Source organism: Tasmannia lanceolata, unplaced genomic scaffold, assembly GCF_043159265.1.
Source record: "Tasmannia lanceolata isolate RefF3 unplaced genomic scaffold, GAP_Taslan_0.1 ptg000003l, whole genome shotgun sequence".
In the NCBI taxonomy this organism is placed as follows: domain Eukaryota; kingdom Viridiplantae; phylum Streptophyta; class Magnoliopsida; order Canellales; family Winteraceae; genus Tasmannia; species Tasmannia lanceolata.
The window spans coordinates 14,497,464-14,511,214 of record NW_027518680.1 but is presented as its reverse complement, the minus strand read 5'-3'; the positions used below and the strand labels follow the sequence as shown (position 1 = coordinate 14,511,214).

The 13,751-nt window shown below is 41.3% G+C and overlaps 1 protein-coding gene across 1 annotated transcript; it reads right to left on the bottom strand.

Annotated features, from left to right (window-relative positions):
- Window positions 1-4,406: 4,406 nt before the first annotated feature.
- On the bottom strand, window positions 4,407-9,054 carry LOC143852195 (uncharacterized). Its single transcript, XM_077361575.1, has 2 exons — window positions 6,309-9,054; window positions 4,407-5,282 (listed from the first exon to the last, which is right to left on the bottom strand). Exons 1-2 carry the CDS (start codon window positions 8,929-8,931, stop codon window positions 4,789-4,791), a joined length of 3,117 nt encoding a protein of 1,038 aa, XP_077217690.1. The 5' UTR covers window positions 8,932-9,054; the 3' UTR covers window positions 4,407-4,788.
- Between the last annotated feature and the right edge of the window lie 4,697 nt (window positions 9,055-13,751).

Below are 13,751 nucleotides of genomic sequence, written 5' to 3'. Positions count from 1 at the left end.
CCAACCCAAGGAAAGGGCCAAAATCGGGCCCTACCTCCAAACCTCACAAGTTAGGATGTGGTGGAATTTTGTTTTGTTAGAGCTATGATCCAAAACTCTATTTGTTGATCTCCAGTACTCTATCCATTCAAATTGTAAGGTGCAAGCTTTACAAGTTCTTTTTTTTTAAAATAACGGTAAAAAAGTGCTACAAATCGGATGGTTAGGATGTTAGTTCTTATAAACAACGAAAAGATGATCTATCAGCTTCTCATTTTAAAAAAATACGTTTAACTTTCTTCGTTGGTTCTTCGAACATACAAGGATTTTTGTGAACATACTTTATTGTGCATGGCTTTGTTTTCAGAAAAAAAAAGAAAGAAAAAAGACAAAACAAAAGGACTGGATGTGTATAATATTTGTGAGTGCGTACAATTTTCCATTACATGGCCACATGATGAATACTAAGGAAGATGGAGATCAGCACTCACTTAGTTTATTATTTTTTAGATTTTCGGATTGGTTTTCCAGATACTAGAGGACGAAAAGACTAAGAGACTCGGTCAATATTGGTCTTATCCAGCCACCGGTGATGGCTTTAGCTTTAGTAAAGATGTCATTCATTTGAAAATTGAACCATTGGGTAGTGTTAACTTACCAACTTCTCCAAAAGCTTAAGCTGTTGGAGAAAGGCGTTATTTATCTTTTATACAGGTAGATTGTATTTTTTTTAACATCGTTTTTAATGCTAGAATAGATCTCCATTTTACCTAGAAGTAATATGAATCAGTGTTTCAAAATGGGGGTGCGGGCAAAAAAACAGCCAAAATAAATCTCAATCAACTCGGGGTGACTGAGTACTCAGTTGACACGGTCTGTAACTCAGGAGAGTCTAGAGAGTTTTTATTGACTGTGTAGGGCAAAATACAGACTCCTGACAAGAACTTGAGCAATGTAAAATGTAGCAGTGAGTACTTGGTTGACACGGTTGTAACTTGGGAGAGTCCAAAAAGTTTTTTATTGACTTTGTAGGAGAAAGCGAAAACTCGTGACAAGAACTCTAACAAGGTAAAATAGAGTTAACACGGGAAAGTTAACGATGACATAGGGGAATTTTGAAACCATGACATAATAAGAATGTGATACTTGAGAGATATATTGCCATGTGGGACCCACTAAGTAAAGATAATTTGTGCAAGTAGAAAAGGCACGCACTAGGCATGCAGCACTTTCACAATTTCCCATCACAAGTGCAGTTATTCCTACCCCCACTTTGCCCACCCGCATTCCATATCTGACATTTTCTTGTTCTAGAAACTAGTTGCAGACACGTGCAATGCACGGGCTGGCCCAAAAAAATATTGTTTTATAAATTATTTAAAAAGAAGAAGAAGTAAAGAAACTGCTAAAATAAAATAAAAATGAAAAAGAATGGGCAAATTATTATCCAGATTATTAGCATAATGGATTGGTATCTGTTGGTTTTACACAAAGGGTTTCCCCATTTATTTTTTCTTTATAGCCTGATGCAAATTTTCCTATTGGTTAGCCTGTCCGGCTTTTCAACCCATGTTTTATTGTTTACTTGCATAAAACTCTTTAAAACTTAACTAAAAAAAGAGGGAGATAGATTATAATAGATTTAATTGGTTGCTATGGAGAGAAATAAGGAAGTTGTAGAAATCCTTTTGAAAGTAGAAGGTTAAAAGAGGGGTTGCTTTCCCTTTAAAAGGTAACTAATAAAAATGGAGAGAGATTATAGGAGATTTAATTGGTTGATAGGGAGAGAAATAAGGAAGTTGTAGAATTCCTTCTCAAACATGAACTGATGAAATTTCGCTGCTATACACAGAAGTTGCATGTATAATATCCTTTCTCTTAAAAGGGGTTATACATAGAAGTTGCGCGTATAGGATGGGTGCCACGTGGCAGCACCACATTGTGCAACATTCAACTTTACTTATATATAATTAGATAGCTCTATCAAATATTAAAAACGAACAATGCACATTTAAAATTAGGAGCTCATTTAGGTTTGTTTATATCTAAGTATGGAAACTAATTAATATCTCCACCCGGTTTTGTTTGTCTTTTTTTTTTCTTTCGACCTAGAATGGGCGTAAAATAAATTTCAAATGGGGGCAAAAATTTTTTTATGATCATTTTAATTTCGAAAGAAAAGGAAACAAAAAAGGGGTGAAAGTACAATGATTTTTGTAGAAAAAACAAAAAAAGACCGTAAAAAATGAGCCTTAAAATTTACACCCATTTTTAAGTGGAAAAATGGACGCAAAATTTTTTGGTAATATTTCCACCCCATTATGTTCGTCTTTCTCGCCTCTGTTCCTTTGGATGAGGTAGAATGGGGCTAAAATAGGCTCCTAAACTCTCTATGACAGACTCTAAAGAGGAAGAAATCCTTTAACCTGCGAAAACTCTAAGGTAGGAAGGGAAGGGGTTGGCTCAAGAAGCATTCCGTCATAGCCTAAGGAATATATACTTACTAAGCTCAAAATCGATACTCGAATGAAGTAAAGCTAAAGGAGAACAAGTTTCGCCTTTGCGCTGCGTGGAAAGATAGTCAAATTCCTACGGTCATATCTTTTGCACCATATTTTGAAGGCACCCACTAGGAACCCCAAGGTAAAAGTCCAAACTAAGGCAAAGGATGGACCCCAAAACTGAGTCACATAAACATATACATTGAATTCTAGAACCCAAAGAAGACTAGTAAAACTACTTCCTCGTGCTACTTGGGCATACACCTTGAAAGATTAAGGAGCCCAAATGAATAGTGATACCCTACAAATCAAGTGAGGTATTAAGATAAAAATCTATATATCACCAAATGTCATAAGTAATCAGGATCTGTCGATCATTTTGGCTCACAGACTAGATGAGAAAGCATCGAAATACCTAGATTTTAAATTCATAAAGTAAAAGATCGGATGCTTGAATAGAAGTGTAGAGGTATCTGAATGTATAAATCAAGGCATGCCCAAGTCACAGATCTAGTTGAGGAAAAAATTAGGACAGAGCATAGGAGTTATGAACATCCGAACCAAAACATTCGTGGAAGAATGCGATGGAGTCGGGCTCCAGCCTCATGTACCAGTCGTTGGCGGTCTTTCTTAACAGGGAGGCAAAGACTCTGCACATAAATCCGTCCGACGCGCCCCGGAGCGTCATTACCCATTTGAAAGTTTGGAGGAACTCAAGAGGGTTTGTGCTCCCATCGTAAACACCGAAACGGGAGAGGTCTACTCCTGCTTCCACTGGGGTTTTAAGATCTCCGAGGTGAACGGAGATGCCGTTTCCCTCTCCCACTCGTCGCGGATGTCGTGGGCGTAAGGTTTTTTCATTTCCCGTTTTACTTCTCGGATTTGCCTTTGCAGGTCGGCTAGCGGGTCCAGTCCGGGGGGTTGCGCTACCTCCTCTGTCCGAGCTGGGGGAAGTTCCTGGAAGCGAGTCGTCTAGGCAGGGGGAACGCGGCTTAGCGTAGCTTGCTTTCCGTCGTTTCGCTGGTGCCCCCTAGCTGTGGGAGGCAAAGGGCTATTTGCCGAAGGGGAGGGCGTCCGGCGGGCCGGTACTCGCCTTCGCCGGGGATGACACTCCCCCGGCTGTTCCTCGTCACAGGCTTCCGTCTGGTCATGTGTTGTCAGGAGCCTCCCCTGGCTCCTGGTCATTACCCCTATTTCTTGCTGTTGGGTGTGGTTTCTCATCGTTGTAAGGCGTTCAATACTCAACGAGTCCCACGGATGGCGCCAATATGATGGTGTCGGAATCCGGGTCTGCGATTGCGCGGTGGGTAGAGAGCCTCCGCGGGGTCTTCAATAACAAACAAATGGGTCAGGGGGTCCGGGGTGGGTCCCGGACGACCACTTCGACACCCAAGTCAGATTCTTGACCAACAATATAAAGAACAGCGAGAAAAGGTGGGGGTTTGGTCAGGTTTACCAAGGCCAAGGCACAGGTTCTTTTCTTGGTATGTGGGTGGATGGGTCGGAGGGGACTAACAGGGAGAGTGGGACTAAGCTCCCGGCCTCCTCTGTCGTTGCCTTCCCTCTTTCTTTCTTTTCCGGTTGTCTTGAGGGAGATTCAATCTGTCTTCTTCTTCCCCTCTCCCCCTTTTAAGGGGTGGCGTGTGGGCCTTTTCATCATCATGGAGAGAAAACATTTCTTCGCAGGATTGGGCCGTTCTCCTGTTTTGACGGCGCACGTGGTTTCGCTGGATAATCCCTTCCATAATTTGTAATGATGAGGCTTGGATGGCGAGAAGGTGACACGTGTCGTAACCGTACGGTCTTGCTGTTTATCAGCACCTTTCTTCATGATGGTTAAGCTCCATTGGTGCATGGACGACACGTGGCGAGATTTAGGAGTCGCGCCGTATTTATGTCCCATCATTATTTAAATGGTGTCCAAAGTTATTACAGTCCCCAGTCCCCAACAAGCTCTCATAATCCAATTTAAAAAGAAAAGAAAAACTGAGTTGTTGCGATTATTAAAACATTGTACCGCCAATATTGCTAGCCTTTAAATATCTAAACAAACATTTAAGAAGAAACTGGTCTCATAGCAATGCGCCATTGCCCTCTCCGTCGAAAAGAACCCGACCTCTACCTTACGCCGACCTATACCTCGAGTTGATCAGCACTTTTTAGGACACAGTACATCCAAGTTCCCCATGACCAGTCGTATAGAGTGACTTCAAGTCAGCGACTATAAGCACCTTGTGCTGCACCCGCCTAGAAAGTATGCATTTCAATGGCCACATGAGCCTAACAAGAACAATCATTCCATAGTCCTTTATGCAATAGATGCAATATCATCTTCACTATCATCAACCTTTGCCGATCTTCTACTTCCCTTGTTGCCAAATAGTGAACTTGTATCATGGAGGATGGGAGCTATGTTTAGCGAGCTTGTATTATGGAGGAGGGGAGCTATGTCAAACTCGATGTTTGCCTTCTTACTTCCATAAGCCTTTAGAGGAGAACATCGGAGTAGGATTTGCAACACTTCCTTCATGGTCGGCCTACTAGAAGGCAATGTGCCCGTGCACATTAGCCCTACTTTCAGGACCGTGTTCATTGCGTCCAAGTGACAAGGTTCCTTAATCTCCTCATCAAGGACTCCAGTGATAGAGTCGCTCTCTTGGAAGTTATGCCGCACCCACTCGGTGAGGCACGTGTTCTCACCATCCCCATTGTTGGCTTCCCTTCCTGTCGCCAGCTCTAGTAGGACTACGCCAAAGCTATAAACATCGGCCTTCTCGCCCACTTTCCTTGTGTAGCCGTACTCTGAAATTCAAATCACAAAGATTAGTATAACACAAATACTGCAAGTCTAGTAAAATTACATAATTTATGAGATCAAATAGCAAGACAAACTCGTCTTGACGAACGAAAATGATCATGACCTTAAGATCGTTGTTCCACTGTGCTGTCACAGATGACCCTAAGTCGAGGTCCAATGCCAAACGGTAAAATTGAGGCGGACAAAACTCAATGGTTTTCAGACTTTTTATTAGTGTTTCAATGCGTGGACCAGGTCAAAATGCGACTGAAGAAAATCCTAGTCGACTCGGCACATCACAGCCGAGTAATCGGTTGATGCAGTCAAATGAGTTTTGATTGAATTTGTAAGGCAAAATGATGAATCCAACAAGAACGTAGCAAAGGTAAAAGGTAGTGGATTTTGAAAATATGTTCCTAAGAGGAGTCCTTCACAGCATGACTGATCAAAGGTTTAGATTCATTAGATGATTAGTTTCATTAAGGCTTCGCTTGTATAAATTTTTACGCCCATATTTCCACTTGAAAATGGGTGTAAAATTTCTTTTACCCTCATTTTATGTCGAAAGAAACAGAGCCTAACAAAAATAATTATAGCTCTAAAAGCTTTTCTCGTAGTTCATAGAGATGATTTAAAGTTCTTAAGATTGCATGTCTCCCTCTCATAGTCTCGCCTATGGTTAGCAACAATAGTCTCTCTATTTTGTTCTTCGCCAAGTGCTTGTTGAAACACTTGTGAAGGCCATTTGAATCCAAGCATTGAATTGACTAAATTACATATGTGACGTGAATGATCTATTGTGAGTTGGCAGATTTACTGTAACTTAGTTTTTTAGGAAAACTTTGAACAAGTTTAAACTTATTAAACACATTTTGGCCAAATTTCGAAGTTTACCCAACTATCAATTGAAAATTTCAAAATTTTAAACGCACTTTTTTGTGTTCCATTTTTTACTATTTTTTTTTTTTTTTTTTGAACCAATACCGAATTAAACTCAAAATTTCCCGTCACTTTTGCTAACTATGTCTCACCTGGGGCAATATATCCGAAAGAGCCAGCAATGTCAGACATGGTATCAGGTTCGCCATGTCTGACCAGCATCCTGGCGAGCCCGAAATCTGCGATCCTCGCCTTGAACTCGGAATCGAGCAAAATATTGCTCGACTTTACGTCCCGATGAACGATCGGGGGAGTGCACGAGTGATGCATGTAGCACAACCCTTGAGCAGCGCCGATCGCAATCTGGAGCCTCGTTGGCCAATCCAAAGGTCTGATTTGCTCCGAACCCGATAACATCGAACGGTTATTCTTGCTATGAAGCCAACGGTCCAAACTACCCTTCTCCATGTACACATAAACGAGAAGCTTCGAATCCGCTCTGGAAATACAACACAACAATTTCACAATATTTGAGTGCCGAATTTTCCCCAAAATCTCAACCTCCGCCTGAAATTCCTTCTCTAATTTCTCATCCATATTTCGATTATTCCAAATCTTCTTAACCGCAACAATCTCACGTGCTCGATTTCCAAGGGCAATTCGGTAAACTTTCCCAAACCCACCACTGCCTATCATGTTCTCTTCGGTCAAACCTCGTATTATGTTTGACTCGTTGAAATCTAAACGGTGGAAATAAGAGATCTTCCACGTGGCAAGATCCTTACGGTGCTTTCTTCGCCGGAAATCTTTTACAGCGAAAAAGACGAATCCAACTGCCACGAGCGAAATTACCCCGGTGAGGACGATAATCACGACGAGAAATTCGGCCGATATTTTGCGGGATTTTTCTGAATAGCAAGAGCGGAGGTTTAGATAGGGGCTAGATGAGCACAGGCTAGGGTTATTGAGGAAGCTGGTATCGTACGCCGGGTTTTGTAACTCGGTTGGGACTCGGCCGGTGAGTTGATTTGAGGAGAGTTTCAATTCACTGAGTCTCATGTAGCCGAGTTGAGGTGGAATTTCACCTGAGAGTTGGTTATCCGACAGGTCGAGGGAGTTGAGGTTGCGTAACGATCCGATCGCCAGAGGGATTGTACTGGAGAGGTGGTTGGAGCTGAGATTGAGAATGCTGAGAGATCTCCATGAGAAGATCTCCGGTGGAATCTGGCCGGAAAGTTGGTTTCCGTCCAAAAGGAGTGTCTGAAGATTAGTTAGGGCAGTCAAACTGAGAGGAATCTCTCCAGAGAAGAGATTGTTGGTTGCTGTGAAAACTGTTAGGTTTTTCGAGAATGAGATTTTGGACGGAATGTTTCCTGAGAATCTATTGTTGTTGATCTGGAGTCTTGTTAAATTCCGTCCTAATATGGACGGGAGATCGCCGGAAAACGAGTTCTCGCCGATCATCAGAGAGTCGAGATTAGGAGAAGTCCAAATGCCATCAGGAATCGTACCTGAAAATCTGTTCCTGTATAGCTGAACACTAGTTAGGCTACTGCAAGTACTGAGAGATTCTGGCACCGTTCCGGTGAGATTGTTAGAGAAAACCACCAGTCCGAATAGCATTCCTCCACGGCATAGATTTTCAGGCAATTCACCGGAAAGTTGATTTTCCGAGACCTCGAAATCTCGCAATTTCGAATGAAATCCTAATTCTGGAGGTAAAACTCCAGTCAAGCTGTTTTTAAACAGGCGAATGTCAGATAACGCCGGAAGTGTGCCGATACTCACAGGAATCTCGCCGGATAATTGATTGTTATACAAGAACAGAACTGTTAGGTTCTTCAATTTTCCAAAATCTTCCGGTATGGATCCGTTCAGCTCGTTCATGGACATATCGACTGCTATCAAATTCAAAGAATCAACCGATTGTGGAATTTCTCCTGATAATCTGTTTTGATAGAGATATACAAACATCAGATTCTTCAGCCGAAACAAGCCGATCGGGATTTTCCCGCTCAACTGATTTATTGAAAGATCTAGCTGTTGCAGTTCCATCATGTTATCAAAAGATTCAGGAATTTCTCCAATCAAATCTATGCTTCGCATCCAGAGGAACTTCAGTTTCTTCAACTTACCGAATTCCGGCGGGATTCTCACCGCCGTGAAAGGATTATTGGCCAACCATAGATTTTCGAGATTTGTGAGATTGCCGATTTCTGATGGTAGCGAGCCATTAAGTTGATTATACTCAAGGTGGAGATCTACAAGCTTGGTTAAACCGCCAATCCCGGACGGAATTTGGCCGGAGAAGTTATTGGATGAGAGATTGAGGAACTTGAGGGTAGAGATCTGGTAGATGTCAGGTGGAATCTCTCCGATGAAGATGTTCTGAGAGAGATCTAAGCTTTCGAGATTCGTGCAGTTGTAGAGAGAAGTCGGAAAATTCTCAGAAAAATAATTCCAAGAGGCGTCGATTTTTGTGAGATTCTTGAGGTCGCAGAGAGTGGTGGGGAATTTTTTGGTGATGTTGAAGTTGGAGAGTGAAATTCCGGTGATAGAACTGCCGGAGCAGCTGATTCCCTGCCAGCTGCAGTGGGGCCCGTTTGAGGTGTTCCATGAGAGGAGAACTTGAGGATTTCCCCAATCTTGCTTGATTTTAAGTAGGATTTGTTGCTCTGAAGCTTCTGTTGCTAGTTGTGATTTTCCCTTAAAGGGCAAAGAGAGGAAGAGGAGAAGGAAAGGTAGATAGATTGAAGGGAGGGGTATTTTCGCCATTTGTTATACTGGAAGAAGAGGATTTGCTCCTCCTTCGTTATTGAGGCCGAGAAGAAGGTGTGGTGTGAAATGAAAAACTCCTACTGCCAGTTTTGAGAAACAACGGTGACGGTTATTTATTAGCCATGCTCTATGGCCCACAAGGGTTTGGCTCTTTGGCATAAAGTCATGGGTTTGCTCCCCAGTGACGAGCGTTCGAATCCCCCTTGCTTACCCGTTTCCGGGTGATTGTGTGCATCCGTACGGAAATAGTACTACCCCCAATGGGGGTGGGTGGGGACACCCTTCGTCACCCAAAAAAGAGAAAAAGAAAATGTGTTTCACAATCTTTACTATTTTTTTTCTATTCACCCCCCTTTCTTCTCTAGGACATCTCCTTGCCTTGCAGTGTAAAACCTAAAAAGAGAACTCAAAAGTCATATAAATACACTGGTGGGTAGGGTTGCAGCTCGGGTCTGGCGGGCCAGGTTTTCTAAAACCCTACCCTACCCGAGAAACTATCTCGGGTCGGGTCGGGTCGGGTTTTTTTTTTGGAAAACCCGGGATTCTGATGTGTTATCCAAAGTTCAGAACCCCTTCATGCTGACATTAACAGGTGCTAGAGAGGGGTTTTGGCATTTTTTTTGACAAAAAAAAAATCTGAACCGTAAGATATGATTTTTGGGGTTTTCCACAAGAAATGTTTTTTTTCTACAATCCAAACAGCAACTATACATAGAATATTGTGGCAAGTGTAATAGGTAAAAGACAATCTGTTGCATCACTATAGCTGTTTTTGAATTGCCAGAATAAAGAATCAGAATCAGCACCCTAGTACATTTTTACGTGGTAAACGAAGAGGAAAAAATTGAACTTAAGAATTTATTTAAAAAAATTTCAAAGAAAATTTAATTCTGACCGGGGCAGAATCAGAATACTACTTTTTGGGATAGGAATCAGATTCTGACATATTTAGCACCTTTCATTCTGCCCCCTTGTTAAGCACTTAAGCCTTCCCACACAAGCTCATTGTAATAAAAAGAATTGATCACTACAGAATAGTGAATCCCACCTTTGATTGATCTGGACCATCCATTTCATAAGCCTTACTTTGAATCTCCAGACCCAAAAAAATCCAATCATGCAAACTCAACCAAGAAGCACAAACCAAATCAAAATCTAAAGAAACAATGCATTGTTGCTTGCTAAGACCAAATTTTAAAACCTCAAATGAAGGATAGTGACAAAATCTAAAGAAACATGTATTCTTAAACCCACAACAAACATATAAAGAATAGTGACAAAATTGAAGAAACCCTAATCTTAACTTCTTCTCCAAATTGAAGAAACCCCAATCTTAACTTCTCCTCTTAACTTCTTACGTATGCTATAAAGAAACCCTGATTCTCCTCCAAACTGAAAAAAAAACCAGAAAACCCCCTTCTCGTGTCTGCTCCGAGAGAGAGAGAGAGAGAGAGAGAGAGAGAGAGAGAGAGAGAGAGAGAGAGAGAGAGAGAGAGAGAGAGAGAGAGAGAGACCTTGGTCTAAGTTGAGGCCGGCGGCGGTTCCCATTGTGAGATGAGAGAAGGCAGAAGAAGGCGAAAGTCAGAGAGCGAGCGGGGGTTAGCCGGCTAGGGTTACTCTTTTACCATTTTCGTTCGTGTCTTACACTCTTGTCTTGGTGAGATGAGAAATGAGAATTACTAAATTACCCATATCAATGTTATTATTTATAACTTATACCATTACAAAATGGAATAAATGCGGGTTTTCGGGTCGGCCCGGGTATTCCACCTTTAAAACAGGCCCGACTCGAGAATCACTCGGGCTTTCGAAAAGTAAACCCGGCCCAGCAACTTACCCGGCCACTATAAACCCGACCCATGTTTTTTTCAGGCGGGGTTGATGCGGGCCGGGTAAAACCCGACCCAAGTTGCAACCCTACTGGTGGGCGTGGCCCAGGAAGAAAAAGGGGCTAATATATCACTTCTTTTTTACTTATTGAGGAATTTACGTGTGCTAGAAGGTGACCAACTTTTAAGTTTTGCACATAAAAATGTGTTTCACAATCTGTACTTTTCTTTATATTCGTCCCTCTTTCTTTGTCGGGCATCCCCTTGAGAAGGGGTGCAACTCGGGTCAGGCGGGTCGGGTTTTGCAAAACCCTACCCTACCCGAGACCCTACCCGAGAATTATCTCGGGTCGAGTCGGGTCAAATTTTTTACAGGAAAACCCGAGATTTGTAAATCCGACCTTGCCCAAGATAGTTTCTCGGGTCGGGTCGGGTCGGGTTTTCACTTTTCAGCGTAGAATATTGACTAATTTTAAAGAATGTAGAAAATAAAAACAAATCTTCACACCAAGAATCTCTAAACTTATGTCATCAAATAAATTTAAGGACGCTATATTTTCACATAAAAGACATTATCACCTCAATGAAAACAATTGTATCAATATATTGGGAAATGGTTTGCTATGTTATTCAAGAGATATTTAAGAAAGTCGCAATACACCCATATGACTTGGGTCGGGTTTCGAGTTTCGGGTTTTTTTTCTTTAAACCCGGCCCTTCCCAAGATTGAATCAGGTTTTCCAATTTAAAACCCAGCCCTACCCAAGACCCATGATTTCTAAACCCGACCCATGTTATTTTCAGGTCGGGTAAAACCTGATCCAAGTTGCAACCATGGTTTTAAATTTCGACGGAAATCCGAAATTTTGGATTTCGGTGGACACCGATACCGAAACTACACAAAACCGAAATGGTCATTTATTTCGGCCGAAATTTCAGATTTTCGGTCAAAATTTCGGTTTTTCCGAAATTTGACACAAAAAATCTGTTTTTTTAATATTAATTTAATATTTCACCGAAATAATCGAAATTTAGGTAATTTCGGCCGAAATTTAAGAATGAATAAAATATTGTTTATTTTTTTTGTACCAGATTTTGACCGAAATTTCAAAATTTCAAAATTTCAAGGTCCGAAACCGAAATTTTAAACCTTGGTTGCAACCCTACCCTTGAGTGTAAAAAGGGAAGTCATAAATACACTGGTGGGTGTGTCTCAGGTAGAAAATGGGGCGAATATATCACTTTCCTTTTTATCCATAGCTCTGTTTGGTTGCTTGTAGATGGCTGGGAGAATAGGAGAAAAATGAGTCAAAGAGAGTTAGACAAGAATGGAAGAGAATGGAAGATGGGGAGAATATCAGGAGAGAGATTTGCGAGTAGTGTTTGGTTGTGCGAGGAAATTAGCAGAAGATGTAGGGTGTCATTATCATTGCGGAAGATGTAGGGTGTCATTATCAAAATATAAGTGGAAGAGAGAGAAAAGTAAGAGAGAGAAAGAGAGAAAAAGAATAAGACAAGAATTTCTCCTAATTCCCCCAACAAACTTCTCCATTTTGGTGAAAAAAGGGGAGAAGATTATGGGGAACATCTCTGCCACGTAGGCGCCACTTAGGAGAAAAACCAATAATGATGTCTAGAAGTTGTCTAGTGGTCAAAGGTGTAAATGACAACCAAACATGCTTTGGGAAGATCTCTGGGAGATCTCATGCATTTGAAACTCCTACAATCCCCCCAAAACAAGCAACCAAACATAGAAATTTACTTGTGCAAGAAAGGTGATGAAACTTCTAAGTTTTATAGTGAAAAAGTGCGCGTCTCTTTCTACGAAGGTCACACACTCAGACATTGGATACTCACATCTTTCGTAGAAGGGTAGAAGTATAAGTGGGGCCCACCTCTCTTTTTTACGGTAGGTGGTAAATTTGCACCCCTTGTAACGTGAATTGTGGCAGATTAACGCTTTATTACGTGTAAAAGGGGTGTGAATCATCCTAGGCGGGTGCAAATTTATCATCGCCCTTTTTTAATGGTATAAGTGGGACCCACTTGTTCTATAATCCAGTTAATACATTAGAGGAGATGGCCCGGGAGAGCATAGGGGATTGAATATAACATATACCAACTGTACCAGCTTAAGCTTTTGGAATTATTAGTTTTTTCGCAGCCTTAACAATGGGCGCCCCGATGGATGATCAGATTTGAAGTGAATCGTGACCCAGGCTATGAAAGTAAGATCTAAACACCTTCAAAAAAGATCCTATCGACAAGGAATCCGAATTGATAGTGACCAATACACTGTTGAATCTAATCCTAAGGCTCTATTTGGATCACAAGAAAAACATTTTTGATGGAAAGTTTTTCTTGAGAAAATTTTCCTTTTCATGATTTAGTAATTTACAGGGAAATGGTATGATTATGGTTAATTTATAAGGATATTATTAAGTTGAAGGTCCCTCCATGTAAAAATTTAGTAGGATTGGTTAAAAGTTTTATCTCTTTTCATGTGCAAAATAGGAAATTTTAGAAATATTTTCCTTTCTAAATCTTTCTAGAAAATTACTGGAATCCTAACAGGGCCTGAGTGGATCCATTGATGCATCTAGTTTTGGGAAATGATATATTCGCTCCATTTTCGTCCCCAGGCCACCCACTTGTCGTGTAAAAGGGGGTGGCCTGGGGAAGAAATGGAGGCTAATATAACACTTCTCCTAGGTTTGTTTTTCATATTAGCACCCCCAAAAAATAAACAATAAACTAAAACGGTAGGGGTATCGATCCATTGACACCCTCTTCTGGGGAGAGAAGTATCATATATATTCAATGGTTTAAGGATTTTAAATAAAGAGAAATTATAAGGTGTCCGGCAGTGCAGGTGTAGCCCAATAACACAGTAGGCCCCACATTGTTTAGGTGATCCAAACTGTTTGTGGAGGTGTGCCCAGAAAATCTTCTCCATACGATGATCCTAAACCTCCAAGTTGTGGATGA